Raw genomic sequence first — 18,979 nt, 5'->3', positions numbered from 1 at the left:
AAGTTGAATAGTCCACAAGCCAGTCATAATCTCCATAGGGTACAGATGGCGTGCAGCTCCTGTGGGTTGAGCCTGTATCTTTGAGGGGCTTGAAAAGTGGGAACTTATGACTGGTCTGAGACAACTCAGTACCTTCTCACCAGTAACTAATCTTTTCTCCACATGTACTGACTTGGCCTATGTTCTACTTTAGCTGGTGACGGGCCTCATTAGGAATATAGTAGTTTTAAGATACATTCAAATTCATAACATTTAAGATTTTCAGACTTCTAACTTTAAAAAAAAATCAATGAGATACAGAGCCTCTTATTAGAATGCTATTAAAATTCCCTAATGACAGTGAAAACACAAAAATCATAACTAAAGTGAAGGGAGATAATTGACCAGATCAGCATGGAGGTTAATCAGGTATTGGAATGACCTGATAAGAATTTTAAACCAGATATCATCAATCTGTTTAATCAACTGAAAAATGAAAACTCTTTTGAAAGCAAATGGTAAATAAAAATGCCACCCAACAGAGAAAAAGTAGGAAGTATAAAACTGAGAAAATACAGTAACAAATGCATTTTTTAAAAATATTTGTTTATTATGTATACAGTGTTCTGCCTGCATTTATGCCTGTAGGCCAGAAGAGGGTGCCAGATCTCATTACAGATGGTTGTGAGCCACCATGTGGTTGCTGGGAATTGAACTCAGGACCTCTGGAAGATCAGCCAGTGCTCTTAACCACTGAGACATCTCTCCAACCCCCATGAGCCATCTCTCCAGCCCCCACAAATGCCAATCTTATTGAATAGACTCAATAATAGGGTGACAATGTCAGTAGGTAATTGGTAAAAAGGAAAGACTGAGCAATTGAATCATACATGTAAACCACAGATACAAACAGACTGAAAAACTAATGAACAGCTAGTTCTCAGGGACCTGGAGCAAGGGTAATTCCTACCATCAGGTTACAGAAGTAGAATGAAATCCAGAGGAGCTGATCTTTATTTATTTATTAGAAGGAATAATAGCTGAACACTTCCCAAATTTTTCAGAAGAAAAAAGATTCATAGATTCAAAAGTGTTAATTCTAACCATGGTGGGTATACTGAAATCTACATGCAGACACAGCACAATTAAACAGATGAACTTGAGTAGAGGTGCACTCTCTGAATCCAAGGACAGAAAGAAAATGGTATTATTCTCGTAATCTGAAAGAACGGCACCCAGAAATTCTATGTTGAGCAGAACTGTCTTTCAAGAATGAAGGAGTAAGAAAGACATTTTCAAATTTAGGAAAACTTAAATAATTTGTTGATAGATCACTGTAAGTAGGGCTAACAATCACCTACTTGAAAAATCACTTCTAAAAAAATTCTTGAACCCAAAATGAAAGCCACCTTTAGTAATTAAGAAGGAAGGAACAACTTGAAAAATGAGTATATTTTTATTAATTCACTGAGAATTTCATACATGTCTACAATATATTTTGATCACATTCACCCTCCATTCCTCCCCTAACTCCACCAAGATCCACTCATTTTTAGACAACATCATGTGAATACTCATGAATTTAAAAAAATCATGTCTGATGATTGAAACAAAAAAATTTGATTCTCAATGAAATTTCAAAGTTAGGAAGATGGATAGCTCTCATAGGAAAGGGATCTCTACTCTTCATTTGGTGAGGGAATGTCAGCAACAGTAGACAGTGGTTGGTCACACACATATATTGCAATTCCAAAGCAACTGCTAAAAGAACTCTATCCCTAACACTTAAAAAAAACTACAGAAAAATCAAGATAATCCTTTTAATATATTCAAGTCACTTAAAGAAATAGAATAAACAGAACCCTAGGAAAGGAGGAGAAAATAAATAAAAAATTGCTTCCACACCACCTGTCTTAAACTGGTCTAAATACATCGGTTGAGTCACAGAGCCTGGGGTAGTAAATAACTATGTGTCCCAACTATAGTCTGTGTATAAGAAACTCACTTCATGCACATGGCATAGGCGGAGTGAAAGGAAACAGGTGGAAGAAGAGAGAGCACGCAGTAAACAGTCTGTGTGCATACACTGCACATCTCACAGAGGAAAACACTTAGCAGGGCTTGGATGGGACATTAGAGGGTAAAATGACCAACTCACCTGGAAAACAAAGGTCCTAAATAGTCTATGCATTAAACAACAAAGACACAGAGCCCGATTAGCTAAAATTGAAGAGCTGAAGGAAGACCGGAAAATCCATGGTGATTTTTAGCAACTAATAGGCTTGGCTTAGGTCCTCGATCCTAGGTCACTGAAGACATAAATCATGCTGTCAACCAACAGAACCCAGTTGATCCATCTCCAGCAGTCAACTTATGGAAGAGCACTTTTTTTTCATGTCCCCATGAAATATTCGCCAAGATATATCCTAGGCTGAGATAAACCTCAACAGCTCAAAAGGACTTGGAATCGTAGAGTGTAATCTTCGACTACGTGAATCATAGTTGAAGGCGACAGTGAGACAGCAGCAGGAAAATCTCTAAACATGGAACCAGGAAGCACCATGCTTTTGTTTAAAGTCACAAGCTGAGTCTCGACAGCACAGGGCCAGTGCAAACACAGGTCCTGCCACCAGGGAAGCATGCGTGGTACAGAGATCGGAGCATACACGGGGTCCAGAAGGAATGCTCCATGTGACACATTGAGCTCCGACGAGTCCAGGACAGTTCTGAATAGAAGGCATGCACTTTTCATCAAGCGGTGTGTACTCCACAGACACCCGCAGACAGAAACATGGACTGACACCCCTTTTCTCACAGCATCAGCAAACACAATTAGAGACTTAGGCTGAAGTATAAAAGCTAAAACTATAACATTTCTCAGAGAAAATTCTCGTGTCCTTGGATTGCATAAAGTGACACTGTGCAAGATTTATAAATGAAAGACTGATAAAAATTTAGTTCTAAAAACACAATTACAAAAATGGAAAAACAAGCCATCAAATAGAAAATATCTGCAAATCAGATAAGTGACAACGAGGAACCTGTTTCCAGAGGAACCTGTTTCCAGATATAAGGTTCTTCCAACTGGATAATGAGATGACAAATAGCACAATTAAAATAGGCAAGAGTGATTTGAACAGGTATTTCCCCAAAGAAGATATACCCGGGCCTCATAAATACATGGAAAGATGCCCAATATCTTTAGTCATTAATTAGGAAAATGCAAATTAAATAATAATGATTCAAGCACACCATAACCGTAATTGCCTACAATCCAAGAGACAGATATGCCAAGTGTTGGCATGCATATGGAGAAACTGGATCAATGTACACTGCTGAATGGAGCCCCCAACGGGGAATACAGTTCAGTAGTTTCTTAAGGTGTGACTCTTAATATGACCCACAAATTGTACTTGTAGGGATCTACCCAAGTGGAATGAGAGCATATGCCCACTCAAAGACCTGTGTGGAATTGTTCTCAACTGCTCTATTCATAATAACCAGAAACTGGAGACAATCCAAATGTGTTCACCAGCCAGTGTGAGAGGAAACAAAATGTAGCAGATCCATCCAAAAAAGTTCTACTTGGCAATGCAACAGACCGTGGAAATAGGCCATTCTCAAAACACCACAAAGTGAAAGAAACCAGGTGCAAAATTTACAGTTTCGTGCTATTTTAATGAAATGTCTAGAAAAGGAAGATTTATGGAGATCGAAAACAGAGCAATGTTTGCTTATAGCTGAGGCTGAGCGTGGGGATTAATTTTGGATGTGATTAATGTGGTATGGACTAAACGTTGAACTTCCCAGGACTATAACTGCAATGTCCTAAAACTGTATTGTACTGGTGATCGCACAACTTGTAGGTCTATAAAAATCTACTGTGTTGTTTATTATGAGCTACAAGTTGTATTTGGAAATCAATTATGCCTCACCAAAGCTGCTTGTTTTTTTCCTAAGACCACACCCCCTCACACTCTAGGACTAGGGTGAATCAGGCATGTCTTTTGGAGAGAGGTTTATAGCTGGGCCATTCATGGTTGTCCAGAGGCTACCCAGCCTCCCATTCTCCCTTGATTCCTGGGATACCTGGCTCTGCTTCGTGGAGAGCTTGCAGTTCCTCCTGTCTTGGGTCCTCTCTACTCCTCATTACCCTCCCCTACAGCAGTCACATTCTAAATTGAGACTACTGGGTAGAGGAGGAGAGCAAGGATGTCATCCTAGTTCGGTAGACACTAGAGTTTGGTTTCCCCTAGCCCTGGGATATGCAAGTGTATTAGTCATTGTTCCAGTGCTGTGGCAAAATACTCGAGAAAACCGACTTTAAACGGGGGAAAAGCTCCTTTTTGGTACTGTGGCTTTGGAGTCTGTGGCAAGGCAGCACATCACAGCAGAGACTATGGTAGAGCAAACCATTTCCTTCCATGGTGGCAAGGAAGGAGAGAGAGAGAGAGAAAGAGAGAGAGAGAGAGAGAGAGAGAGAGAGAGAGAGAGAGAGAGAGAGAGAGAAGGAAGGAGTGGGGAAGTCTTGGTTTGTTTTGCTTTGATGAAATACCCCAACCAAAGAAATTTAGAGGAGTGTACTTTGGTCTACAGTCTAGAGGGGACACAGTCCTCCTGGGGAAGGCATGGTTGCAGAAGCATGAGACCAGTCTGTCACACTGGGTCAGCAATTCAAAGGCAAAGAGAGGAGAGAAAGTTGGACCAGGTTATAAAACCTCAAAGCCTGCCCCCAGTGATGTACACTCTCCTGCAAGACCCCATCTCCTAAAGGTTCATAACCTTCCTGAACAGAGCCACCATCTGGAGACAACATGTTCAAACATGTAGGCTGTGAGGGTCATTTCACATTTAAGCCATGACCAAATTCCAATGTCCTCTTCCTGGGTGTGTCCCTAATGACCTAATTTCTTCTCTGCCTCTCAGTCAGGTGCATGCTGATGGTACCATAGACTGGTGATCAGGACTTAACTCACGGTCTTTAGAGAACATTTAAGATCCAAACTATAACCCAGATACCAGGGTCATAGAGTTCTAGCCAAATGTTTCTGCTTCTATACCAACCACATTGGGGGCTGACAGTGATGCAGTGGGGTGCCCAGCCCAAAGCTTTCACCATGAAATGCTTCCTGCCAAACCAACTATACGTAAGTCTCTGTAAAATCATTTTCCTCCCTCAACCTGAGACCATGGTGGGGTCAAGTCTGACCACAGATCTGCCAGGGACACTCATCCTCCTGACCAGAGCCTCATGTGACCTCACGTAGTCCTGACCCCTTCCTGTAGTGTCTGGCTGGAGAACAAGTCAATTCTTTCCTTCACCGTGGCTTTGACCTGCGTGCTGGGCTACAAGCCTGGGAACTTCAGCCCATTCTTTTCATGACAGAGGGCGGGTCTGGTACCCTTTTTGGTTGCTGCTGTGGGAACTGGACCCTGGGGTCTCAAGGTCTATTCATGATCAGTGTCCTTTTTTGTCCTCTGACCACTTCCTTCTAAAGGGAAAAGGGCAGAAATCACAGGATCAGGGCCAGAAGCCAAGAAAGGAAACCCTCAGGCAGGGGAGGACCCTCAGGAAGAGGCCACATACTGGTGTTGAGAACACTGTGGTCACAGAGAAAGGGGCCTTGCCAAGTGACCAGGGCAAGATGGGGACTCTAGGGAGTTCCATGACTTGCTAAGAAAAGTTCAAAGATGAAAAGTAAAGCTTATCACGACTGTGTCCTGTCCTGAGTTAAGAGGCTGCCATGGTCTGGGAGGAGCGGCCCTGGGCTTTAGGTCTGAGGAACTCTCCCTTTCCCCAAGCCAAGTGTCCTTAGGAATCGATGTCCCAGACCACAGCAAGCTTGTCAAGGGTCTGTGGGCTTCAACATGCCTTCCCTTGGAGGCTCAGCAATGAGGGCATTTCAGTTCATATGAAATGGCTCAAAAAAGTCCTTGAAACCCAGCTTTAAAACAAAATGCAGCAATTAGAGCTGTGATGCTTCTTGTGCGCAAGCCAAATTTTAAAAAAAGCTGGAGAGAGAGAGAGAGAGAGAGAGAGAGAGAGAGAGAGAGAGAAAAGGCGGCTCCCAGCTTGGCCATCTCCTGGGTGTGAGACTATACATGCTCCCAGACACAGGAAGGTGGCACCACGTTTCCTGGGTCAGCTTTCTTCAAGTGTGTGGCACACCCTATCTCTTGGACAAACTGGGGTTAGGGTACCATCTATGTTTCAGGGTGTGTTAGAGGCACAATCCAAGGTGAATTCTGAGCTTCTTTTAATGCCTTTTCTGTATTTCTCCGAACCATCAGAGATTTTTTTTTTTAAGCATTCCCTGACAGTGGAAACAAGGGGTTTAACCAATAAGTGACATGCCAGGAGCTCGGTGAAGGAAGAGACGCAATTCCAGAGACTCTAAAACCTCACAAGTTAGCCTTCAGGAGTTTCAAGGTCCAACAAAATGTTGGCCAGCCAAGGCCTATGCTGCAGCGTCTATGAACTGGTGATAGAAGGGCTGACAGAGAGCGAGGTGACCTCAGCGGCCAGAGGACCGCTTTGTAGGGCGAGCAGTGAACTGCGGTGACGTAACCCACTTGTCAATGGTCATGGGAAAGCTGTGTGTGTGTGGGGGGGGGGGATGCTTTGGCGGCCATCTCCTAAAGAGGCAGCTTTTATTCTGCTGCTCAGAATCTGCCCACAAAAAGATCACAGGGAGGGCAGAAGCCACCAAAGCTAGTGACACTGGCTGCCACTTAGTGCCTACAGAACACAGCCTACCCCCAAGCTCAACTCCAGCATTGAGAACAGATTCCACACTACATGCAGTCAGGACACTGACAATGTAAGATGATCATGGGTGACAATCGTGATTGTCATGTGACAGCCACAGTTCAAGATGCTCTGTGTGTATCACTCACTTAATAATTGTCCTGGTATAGGACCATGGCAGGTGGCACTATTTACCTACCTTAAAAGTGAAGTTATACAACCTCTAAGTAGCTCTAAGTACCTGGCATAATACCAATTGACCTTGAGCATTTTAATGACAGTTGAGGGCTCTGGAACCTAGGGTGAGACATCTGAAATTCACCCCATTTGTATGAGTTTTATCTGTGGTAGCTGACATTGGGGAGGGGAGTGTCTATGGTTACTAATATTTATTATTGTTTTGAAAGTGACAGCGAGTTGCCACTGTAGCCATAGAAACTAGAAATTCCTCAAGATTCTACAAGAAATATTTCATAGTGCGCAGCACATGTGGTAGCTGTGGGCTGCATGAAACCTTGAGGAGGTGGCCAGAGATCCAGCAGGAAAGGAACAACTAGGACATGCTCATGGTGTAAGTCGGGCGTTTGCCTTGCCGGGACTGAGAAACGGAGGGGGTGGACATTTCTGGCATAGGGCAGATCAGTTAAAGTCAGGCCTTCCACAACACTGTGGAGCAAGAAGCACTCGGGAGGCCGAGAAGGATGCTGGGAGGACCTCGGCAGCAGGGCTTCTTGAGCCCTATTTGCTAAGGGCTCTCTGTGTCCAGATCTTTGGTCTCTGGCTGTCTTATTTCAGACAAAAACAAATCTCTATGGAGCATGTGACTCTACCCAGTGATGAGAAACACCTGTTCATTCAGTGAAGAAGAGAAATGACAGACCTCAAGGAGCATGTGCCTCACAATGGTCAGGAGCTGCAAGGAGGTGGCCTTGGACCAAGGGTAACACCAGGCATCGGCAGTGTGGTTCCATGGATGAAGCTCCTCAGTTCTCACTGCCAGCATGCCTCACAGAGCCTGGTATCAGGATGACCATTTGGTTGCCAGGACACCCTAAAGGGACCCATGCTGTGGATCAAGATTTAGTTACCGGAGATGGCTGTGGTTGGGTGGAGAAGGCTTAGCTGTAATTATGCTCTCTGGTGGAATCAGCTTGATGTATGGTAGATTTCCCCCTTCCTCTCTGTTCTCCCAAACGCTCCCAGCTCTGAAGGAGACACACAGAACATCTGGCCCACCATGTACTCTGTTTGGTAGCTGACATCACTCATTCCAGACAATTTTCAGGGACATGCTGTCCTCCTCTGCCCACTTCTTTGGCCAGAACAACTTTTAGTCTTGGGTACCAGGCACAGTTCGCAGCCTCCGAGACTCCAGCACTTGTGTTGACCCACCCTCTTTCTATGAGGGAAGGAGTTTAAGCAGCTATACTGAATTTAGCACAAACATAAAATGTACTAGGATGTTAATGCCACCTTCTAGTACTATCTCTTTAAGGAGCTGACTTAAGCCCAGAGCAACTGTTCTAATCTAGCTTGAACGACAATCTTTCTGTCTTAATTTTCTAGTTCCTTGTTGTTCAGGCTAGTCCTAAGGTCCTTGCTTCAGGGTTAGTGAGTCAGACCAACCTGGACTGAATCTCACATCCCTTCCTTGGGAAGGCCTTGGGCCTTCATAAGGTCTAGTTTTCTTGCCTGAGAAGGCTGGAGATTATGGTAACCTTTGCACAGTGGCTTGCACCGAACAGACAAAAACACAGCAATTACTACTAACTTTTCTTTCTGAAAAGAAAAAAAAAAGTTTACCAAGAATTTGTTCAAAGCCCTGAAAAATCCAGGTTACATGCTTTGTTGGCATCCTGGGGAGGCCATGCACTCGTCAGTCGGTCTGTTTCTCTCCCCTTATTACCTGCCTGGTCTGCCCTACATTTGCTTGGCCTAATACCACCGCAACTGTGGGAGGGTGTGTGTTAGAGCAGGGTATGGTATACTATGCTGGGCAGAAAAGTTCCTGATCAGTGTTCACGTTGAAACTTACAGTCCTTCCCTCAGGGCTGAAACATGGACACCATGATGGGCACCATGGCAGCCCCTAGTGGCAGCATGGTATTTCCAATGTGGTGCTATGAAATGTCCATGTTGTTTGCATGCACTGGCTACCTATTTGAGTTCTGTAGCCCTTGAATGCCTGTGGTAGTTTCACGTGTCAACTTGACCAAGTTTAGAATCAGCTGGGAGATTATTGACATCTCTAGCTGTGTCCATGATGGAGCTTCTAGGGAGGGTTCTCTGAGGGAGAGAGACTGGCCATGAGTGTGCACAGTGCCATCCCGTGGACTGGGCATCTTGACTGAATAAAAGGAAGCCAAGGAGAGCTGAGCACAGCCATCCCCTCTCTACTTTCTGTCCCACTTGGCTGTGGACTGTTTTGCTCCTTGAACCAAAACAAATCCTCCCTCTCTCAAATTGTTTCTGTCACAACCAGAAAAGCAGCCGATACAAGGCCGCATCTTATTTATCCATGCTATTCCATCTGACATCGTAGTGGCCCCATGAGATAGCTAACGAGGGCTGGTCACCCATCTTACAGATTGAGAGGTGGAGGCCCATGGAAAGGATGGCTTATCCAGAATCACCTCTGCAATGTCATCCTCTACCCCATTTCCAACATCTTCTCACTAAATCCAGTTTCTGCTAGTTCTGGAGCAGAGGTTCTGAGTCCTTGTGGAACAGAGACTTCAGGAGGTGGCACCTCTTACGAGAGACCAGACCACATGTTCTGCCTCCTGCCTCATCCATGCTGGAGCCAGAAAAGCAGCCCCATTTAACAACACGCTCCCCACAAACAACACTTCTGTCTAACTGACTGCCTTCTAATTCAGAGGGAGTTTCCGGGGCTATTTTTCTATCTTTTTTGGTTTGACTACCACCAACATCACTCTCCTCTGTCAGAGACAAACAGCATCCCTGTTCTGATCCAAGATGTAGCATAACCTTTCTTGTAAGTTAATCATAAGGTGGGTTTTTTAGTTGAAAAGTCCTCCGGGACTTGGCTTGATGGGAGAAACGGGATTCAGAGGGAAAAGTGTGGACCGCATGTCACCACGATGACTCACTGTATACTTGAAGTCTTGTTGAACTATGAATTAGAACTAAATTTAGTTGGAGGCGGCCTTACTGGTTTAGAGGAAAATGGTGATGACAAGACAGATCTTTTTCAGCTCTTTAAAACCCCTGGGCATAGTGGCATACACTCATAGAAATGACATCCCAGAAACTTCCGCTGTGTATGAAAGAGCTAAAGAATTAAGTCCAAGTAAAAAGGAGAGAAAGTGGAAACATTTAATTCTCTAGTGTATGAGGTGCCCTGGGGATACTGTCCAAATTCAGAGGTACAAAAGAAAGAATATCAAAGAATTTCAGCAGAAAGGGAAGAAAACTGCATTTAATAAAAGTCTAGGATTAAAGGGGTATTGGAAAAAATTTGCAACCAATGTGTTAGCTTGGCGGAAGAGATCTATGCAAGTCTATGTGAAAAGTCCAAGGCCTTAAGTAAATAGTAATAAATGTGAGGAAGCATGGAGACAGACACAGGCCATGGCCATCCTCTGTGACAATCAAAGAAATGCAACAAAAGAGGGTCACGTGTTTCTTCACGAAGTTAGCTGATAAACTTCGTGCCAAGGACAATGACATTTTGTCGCTCTCCACCGACAGGACAGCCACAAAGTGGTACTAACTTGTTGGCAATTGTCTTGACAACATGGTAATTCCAGTTTTCAGGTTCAAACTTCAAAATGAAAGTTTAGGATTGGGAAGCCATTCTGCAGAAATACATTAGAAAATGAATCAGTTGCTCATTTGCTAGAGAATGGGTTTGTAAACTATAGCTTTTTTTCCACTAGAATAGTAGGAAAATCTAAAAATCTGAAAAATATAGGTTAGATAAAAAGGAAGTGTTGTATTACAATTTATTGCAATATTTTAAAACATATAAAATACAGTGTTAAATATATTGCTCATATAAAGACCTGATTATAGCAGCTTTATTCCAATTCCTCAAACTGAGGAAAACCATCATTATTGAGGGGAATAGATGAGTAAACTATGTGACAACCAGACAATGGACTATTACTTGGACTGTAAAGAAATGAGCCAGCAAACCAGAAGATATGGAGAAAGAACCCTCTGTGTCGGTTATCAAGTGAGAAGAACTGGTCTGAACAGGCTACATAGTGTGTTTACCACCCTCCAATGTCCTGGACCCAGCAGACCCATGGAGCCAGTCAAAGAAGAGAGCAATGGTTTCTGGAACCTGAAGGGTGTGGAGAGGCAAAGCGCAGAGGACTCTTGGGAGTGCGAAGGCCCTCTGTAGAATATTACAATTCTGCACATACGTCACTGTCACTGTATATTCCTGCAAAGTCACAGAACACAGGAGAGTGAACCCTAATATTACCTGTGGTCTATGGATGCTCCTGATGATTCTGCATAGGCTTTCCAATTGCAGAGTATGGGGTGTTGGGAAAATCTGTCCCTTCTCAATTCCTCTGTAAACCCAAAGCTGCTCTAAAAATAGTCATTCTTTTTTTTAAGAAGGAGAAACAAGTTGTGGAAATATTTACAGAGGTTGAGTTTTGGTCATGACAGGCTTATTTCCTTTCATTTCCATGCCTATAATTACCATTTTAATCCACAAACCTGCCTGATTTTATTTGAAAAGAAAAATAATAAACATGTCAAGAGTTTAAAAGGCTGTGGAACCAAGCTCTCCGTGTTGTCTGTTTAAACAATCCCTCGTTTGCTCTTGGCGGTCAGAGTTTTGTAAACTCCCGTTCCTTTAAGCTATTTGTCAATTTACACAGTGGGCCCTGCACTCTCCAGCTATGACCACTTAGCCTGTTCCCAAGGAAAATAAGTCATCCTTGGGAATCCCGGTGGAAACACATCCTTAGACTTTTCCCACACTTTGTGAGTGAGTCTTGACTTGTTTCTAATATTTAGGACCATCATTACAATAGCCTGTAACTAGATATCTACATTACTTGTGTATAATTGTAAATGCAATAATTCTCTGTCCTGTCTCCTCTCTGTGCAGCTCGCCAGCATCCCTAGTCTCAAGACCCTTGACTATTTCTAACATTTCTTTATATGTAGGCAAGCTCATTCCAGCTTGTGTCTTGTTTCCCCTATTTTTATATGAAGCGTGAGGTATTTCACAGTGGATTTCTCCTTAGAAATGTGTCTAACCCTTGGAATTTTTCTCTCAACAACGTATCTTACTTCACTAGAACATAGGTCACTGCTTTCTTCCTGTTTCTAGCCACAGAGGACCAGGATAAGAATAATAACATACTAGTAGGGTGGTAGTGGTGCACACCTTTAATCCCAGCACTCAGGAGGCAGAGGCAGTTGGATCTCTGTGAGTTCAAGGCCAGCCTGGCTTACAGAGCAAGTTCTAGGACAGCCAGGGTTACACAGAGAAACCCTGTCTCCCAAACCAAAACAAACAGCCAAAACAAAAACAAACAAACAAAACCCCAACCAAACAGAAAGCATACTTTACTTAACCAGCCATTTGGTGACAGCTGGGCTGTCCTGCTGAAGTTTTGCACTGCTCTAATGCTTAAGTATTATGCACATATCATTTCACATGCACACGGTGACATTCACGCAAGGAATTTTCAGAAGTGAGACTGCCGTGCCATGTTGGTAGATGTTCCTGAGTTGTTTTCCACCAGGGAAGATCTGCACTGCATGCTTGTCCAGAGCACTTACTCGAATTTGATTCTTGCCATTCTGGTGTGCAGAGAAAGGAACTCCCCTCTCTTCCTGCCTCTTTATGATGAGCTTAGAGTGTTTACACATGTGGGACTCTCCTTTTGGACACACATTGCCCCTCGACTGACTCTGCATTGTGATGATTGATCACGGTCTTGTCCACTTTGGAGATTCTTCATGGCCTGGAGAGATAGACTGTCCTGGGAACCATATCTGCTAAGCTGGACCCTGTGCCTAGGAACAAATGATTCCACAGGGAGCTTCCTTGTGGGTTGCTGGAGCCAATAGGAGAGCTTTGAAACAAGACGGATGGCCGTTCAGAGAAGCCCTTGGACCTCCACGCATGTAGGAGGCTGAGATGACAAGCCTTCATTGTCAGTTTGAGGAGATTGAGAATCAACAGAGACACACCTCTGACAGGTCTGTGGGGGTCTTTCCAGAGAGACTGAACTGAGGTAGAAAGTTCACCTTAAATGCGGTGCCACCATCCCTTGGGCTAACTAACATCTTGGACTGAATAGAGAATGTAAGCTGAACACCAACAGCACTCATCTCTCTCTGCTCCCTGAGTGTGGATGCAATGGGACCAGCTGCCTCATATGGATGCTGCCATGACTTCCCTGCACAGCGGACTGGGGCCTCAAGCTGTGAGCCAAAATAAACTCTTTCTTCCTTTCATGAGCTGCAAGATAAGTGAATAATGTAAGAGCCAAGAAGAGCTTAGGTCACATGTTCACTGCTTATTAACAACTTAGAATGGTCCATTAGTTCTTCCTTAAATAGAAGTCCTGTCATCCCCATCACATTTTTAAATCGTGGATATCACTTAGAAAGAAACGGATACTTGAGTGGCCCCACAGGATCAGCTGACTGGAAACACGACACTTCCCAGAGTAAACTCCTTTGCCTGTCCTAAAGATGAAGGTACCATGGAAACAAGCCCCTTGTACTCATGGAGGACCCTGAAGATACAGCTCCCCGGAGGCTCTTCTCATTAGACTGAGAGGCACTTGGTCTGGGGACTATGGAACCCAAAGACATGGACAAAGAATGTTGGCTCTGGGGAGCTAGCTCAAGAACAGGTACATTTTTGGTGACATCGTTAGTAGCCAATCATACAGTCAGTAGCCCAGCTACACTGTGCCCAATTAATGTAGATATAAGCCATTAGTTCATACATGCCTAAATAATGTGAACAAGCTAGTCCTTGGTTCCTCCAGGGAATTTGAACTTTGAGCAGCACATCATGAGTCACAAACTAGCTCACCTCCATCATCTTTATCTTGGCCAAGGGAGAGTGGCAGACTTGCGGGCATCTCTAGAGACAATGTAAGACACTTGCTGTCTATCTGTGAGGTGGCCCTTCCTTGGACACCTCGATAGGGAGTCTTCAAGAGCTCCTGGGGGCCACTAGTTCCTTTCCCATTCTGGTTTTCAGCAATGAACAGACGTTGGCTTCATCTGGGCCTTTTTCTTCTACAGCTCAGGGGAGACTGTCACCAGCGTGACCAGCTTGGCCCCACTGCAGCCACAGAAGGGCAAGAGGCAGAAGGAGAAGGCAGATGTCCCACCTGCAGTCCCTGCCAAAGGTAAGAATTGGACCTGCAATTTCTTAAGTGAAAGCCGCCATGATTGATGCAGGGGTGGGCCTGGAGTCAGTTGTGGGATTAGGGCAGGGAAATAGATGGATGGGGGACTTGTCATTCAGTGCTACTCTAGTGCAAACATCCCCCTAGATTCTAGGCATAACAAACTGGGATGAAGAAGGGAGCAGGCAGAGAGCATCGAGGTAAGTCAACATGCACAGGAAAGTCCATACTGAAGTTACTGTGGACTTTTAAATGGTGGGGTGAGCAGGGGCTGGCAACGTCTTCTTGGTTCTTAAAGAGAAAGAACATCTCTGGCATTTTAAAGAGGTATGCAGTATATTTCAGACTTATTCTGCTGATAAAATACACATTCTGTAATTTTATTTGGTGGTTGCTGTTTTTATTTAGAGCAAATGGGAATGAGCAAGAAAGGGGTTTCTTTTTTGTTGTTGTTTTTTGTTTTGTTTTGTTTTTTTTTCGAGACAGGGTTTCTCTGTGTAGCTTTGCGCCTTTCCTGGGACTCACTCGGTAGCCCAGGCTGGCCTCGAACTCACAGAGATCTGCCTGCTTCTGCCTCCCGAGTGCTGGGATTAAAGGCGTGCACCACCACCGCCCGGCAAGAAAGGGGTTTCTTAAAGGACAAAAAGGCATGGATCTTACCAGGACCAAGACTGTCTATAGATAAACCCTGTTTAGATTCTTAGAATGGCCTAGCTAGGTGTTCATCCCTCAACAAATTTGAAAGAGATAACTTTAACACGACAAAATGCATTTTATTCCTTCACTGGGCTCTGCTGGTATCCCACCGAACCCTGTGGAAGAAGCCGGAAGAGGCGTAGCTGAAAGGAAGAGAGGGTTTGAAGCGTGAGACCTGGGGAGGGAAGGAGCAGAGATCACCTCCGCCAGGGCTCACAGCTCTGTATGGTGTCAGTCACTGCACGGTGGGTGTCCTGGTTATAAAAGATACAAACTGCACTTGGGGAACTAAGTCTTGGAACTGGGCTTTCAACTCCAATTTCAAGCCACGCAGTCAAGACTAGTTAGGACAATGGAAGAAGAGCCTCCGCTGGCTTCTATTAACCTGGGACAGTAAGCCCCTCCTGGCGAACTCACAGGGCTGAGTGAGGGTCAGTCATTGTCCTTGGAGTCAGGGGGAGATCAGAGTCTCCTGGGTAAATTCCTACCTCAGCCTTGGCCAAGGACCCCTGGTTGTCTCCCACACCCTTGACTTCCATGCAGGTGACAGAGACCTGTACAGAACTGTTGTGACCTGGCCTAAGGGAGGCTGTGACATGTCTAAAGATGAGGAGATGATTGTTCCCCAGTTAGGGGTGTCTGAGGATAGCGACTCCAGAAGCTTGAGCTCCTCTTGAGGGTAGGAAGGCTCTGCCAGTCTGTACACGGGTGTCTGTGATGACCATGGAAGATGGACACTGAGAGGCCTTGAAGGAATTTCAAGCTAAAACTTGATGTCCTTCCACAGCTCCGATTGTCACCACTTTCCACAAGCCAAAGCTGCTGAAACCACAGAGGAAGGTCGCCCTGGTGAGTAGCCATTCTCTGTTGTGGTGGTCTCTCTCACACAAGAAACAGAGCAAGGGTCAAGCAGTACCTCTACCAGCTCTGGGTAGGTCAAAAACTCCATTTCCTCTGTTCCCAACGGCATCCTCTCTCTTCTCACATCCAATCTGGAGTCACTTTTTCTCCACCTTAATTTCGCAGAGTGATCTTCCAAGACAATCCAAATGGAATTCTCTTTCTCTGTAATGATTGCCTTTCAAACACGTCATATACAGAAGGGTATAGAACAGAAAGTGGACCTGCTTGCATCGATTTACCTGATAACTCCCTCTGCAGAGGATGCTAAGGGTCCTTCCAGAAAAAAAAATATGCTAAATCTTTTTTTATTTTGAAATAACTTTAGATTTGCAGAAGTCATCTTTGAGGTATCAGAGTTTGTGTATGTCCTTCGCCCACTACAGTTAACATCTGACGTAGCTGGCATGTGTAGCTCTAAGGTAGGAGTTCTCGACCTGTGTATCACGACCCCTTTGGGGAGGTTAGTTTTTGCTTTCGCAGGGGTTGCATATCAGATATCCTGCATATCATATATTTACATTGCAATTCATAACAGTGGCAAAATTACAGTTATGAAGTAGAAACATAGTTTTATGGTTGGGGGTCACAGGAGCATGAGAACCTGTATTAAAGGGTCACAGCATTAGGAAGGTTGAGAACCACTGCTCTAAGGTATTAAACTCAGTATGATGTCCATACAGCACTTCCACTGGTTTCCCAATTCGGAAACATCCTAGTGCCCCACAGTAGATGCCTGAAACCGTAGATTGCACCAAACCCTACAAATGCGTGCTCCATTTTCTCCACACATAACCCTGATAATGTGTAGTTTCTAAATTAGTCACAGTAGAGTAACAATGGCCAATTCTAACATGGAACAATTACAACATGCTGTAGTAAGAATTATTTAAAATGGTTATTTAAAAACTTATGAATTAACTGATTCTGGAATTTTCCTCGTAAGATTTTCAAATGGAAGTTGACTGCCTGTAACTGAAAGGGATGATGGGGGAGGGTAGCTGTGCATCCTTAAGACGGGATGTCCATTTCAATCCACGGTGAAGGTCATGTCTGCCAGGCTCCTCACTATTCTTTCCTGTCAGTCCCCTGTGTGTCAGAAGCCAGCCCCAATGTCCAGCTCATACTCAAAGCAGGCAGAAGAACTTAGGCACAGCCTTTCATGGGGGAAGAAGTCAGGATTTGTGGACCTGTTTCCCACAGTGATTACTAATTATTTCAGAGAGCTGTGTCAAGGCTTCTGCTCACTGTGTCCCATGCGTCCTTGCCTTTCCCCTAGGAGTTTGTGTGGTGGCATGCCAATGGCGGTCTTCTATTCCCTCAGCCTGTCATCTCCGTTGCTAAGAGTTCTGTAAGAAAGAGCTCCCCCTTTCCTCCCTTTTTTTCCACTGACTCCTTTGATATCGGAACATGCACAGCTGCTTATGTAGTGTTTTTAGGGTTTGATCATCTGTGGTTTGTTTTGTGGTTGACACTGTTCAGCACTTGTGTTTGTACTATGTGTGTGAATGAAAAAGGATTGTCAAAGCGATTCCAATGCCCACGGCGGCAGAGAGCTGTTTACGGGAATTCTCTTTTTGTTCTTTACTGGATAGCCAATGGTATGCATAGAATACATTTGTGCATGTGCTTTCTACATGTCATCATATTTAACTTCACAGTAAGACTTGTCCCTCTCTGCCAGTTTTGTCTGTGAGGACACACAGACACTCCATTTAAAGGGAGTGTTGGAGTCCCACAGTCAGCCAAGAGACAGTCACCAGTCTTGAATCAAATCACGTTCTTTGGTCTACAGCCTACTGGGCCCTTCTCCTTTATCTGCTAAACATAACACCTGGTGTGCAGTGCATGGCTACAAAATGCTGTCTTAAATGGTTGTTATTTTTGTGACTTATCAGAAGATTGGATTCAACAGCACTTAAAATAATGACCATAATCCTTGTGCAGGTGTTGACTGCTGACCCTTCGGTCTGTGTGTTTGTGTGAACTGACATGCTTCTCTGGATGGGGACTTAGCATAGGAAATTAAAATAAAATTAAAATAAATTAAATTAAAATAAAAATTGCTTCAAAGTTTTTCCAGAAGTATTTCAACTAAAGGTTTCTGTATGTGTTTTTATTTTATTTTATTTCATTTTATTTTATTTTATTTTATTTTATTTTATTTTATTTTATTTTATTTTATTTTATTTTATTTTATTTTATTTTATTTTATTTTAGTGTATGGGTGTTTTGTCCGCATGTCTGTCTGTCCCCCACATGCATGCAGTGCCTGAGGAGGCCAGAAGAGGGAGTCAGATCCCCTGGCACTGGAGTTACAGGTGGTTGGGGGCTGCCTTGTGGGTTCTGGGAATTGTACCCAAGGTCCTCTGGAAGAGCAGCCCCACTCTTAACGGCTGAGCCATCTCTCCAGCCCCAGGGTTTCTTTACCGATGTAAAAATTTTATGGAAAAAATTCTATATAAATATGAGAAGATATAAAGTAAACTATGAAATAAAATATTTGTAAATGGTCAGTCTATTAAGCTCTTTTCACAAAAAATAGAACAAGGTAGTTATATAATTTCAAAATAATTGTTTTTAATGAAATCTTTCTTTTCTTTTTAGTTTATGCATTTTGCTTTATGTATATGAGTGTTTTGCTTCTCTCTCTCTTTCTCTCTCTCTCTCCCTCTCCCTTCCTCCCTGCCCCGTGTGTGTGTGTGTGTGTGTGTGTGTGTGTGTGTGTGTGTGTGTGCCTAGTGCTTGTGGAATTCAGAAGAGGGCATCAGATCCCCTGGAACTGGAGTGGCAGATGATTGTGAGCCGCCATGTGATGCTGGGAACTGAACCTGGGTCCTCTGCAAGGACAACAGGGACTCTTAACCTCTGAGCCTTCTCTCCAGCCTCAATAAGATTTTTTTTACTAACAATTCTTTAAATGCAAAAATTATCTTTTGATCATTAAGAAGTAAAGAATTTTTTAAGTTTTTATAGCAAATTCTCATAGAATTAAGTTAATTTTAGTTAATACAAGTTTCCACCAATAACAATTCACAGGTGGGAAAAAAAAGAGCTGACCTCAACCAGACCTCTGTGTGACCAATATTTTAGAGTCAAAATTACCAGGTCTAGGATCTGCAGACTTGGATGAATATTAAGATTTATTGCCCCAGGACGCTAGCATTGACCTCAGTCTCAATTTGGTCGATATGTATTTCTCAGATCAATAAGTCTTGATGGTAGCTGAAACTTGAGTCAATAGCTACCTGTTGACTCACACGGGCCTTAATGGGTAATTTAGATAATA

The 18,979-nt window shown here is 43.7% G+C and overlaps 1 protein-coding gene across 1 annotated transcript in view; it reads left to right on the top strand.

The window, feature by feature from the left end:
- The window catches only part of Vstm4 (V-set and transmembrane domain containing 4), an 86,460-nt gene that overhangs the window by 44,801 nt on the left and 22,680 nt on the right, over positions 1–18,979 (top strand). The window contains exons 6-7 of the mRNA XM_028878373.2: positions 13,988–14,094; positions 15,578–15,639. Of these exons, the coding sequence (XP_028734206.1) occupies positions 13,988–14,094; positions 15,578–15,639 (169 nt within the window). The remainder of the gene's footprint in view (positions 1–13,987; positions 14,095–15,577; positions 15,640–18,979) is intronic.

The sequence above is a fragment of the Peromyscus leucopus genome, chromosome 9 (assembly GCF_004664715.2).
Source record: "Peromyscus leucopus breed LL Stock chromosome 9, UCI_PerLeu_2.1, whole genome shotgun sequence".
In the NCBI taxonomy this organism is placed as follows: Eukaryota; Metazoa; Chordata; class Mammalia; order Rodentia; family Cricetidae; genus Peromyscus; species Peromyscus leucopus.
This window is presented reverse-complemented; position numbering and strand designations above follow the sequence as displayed.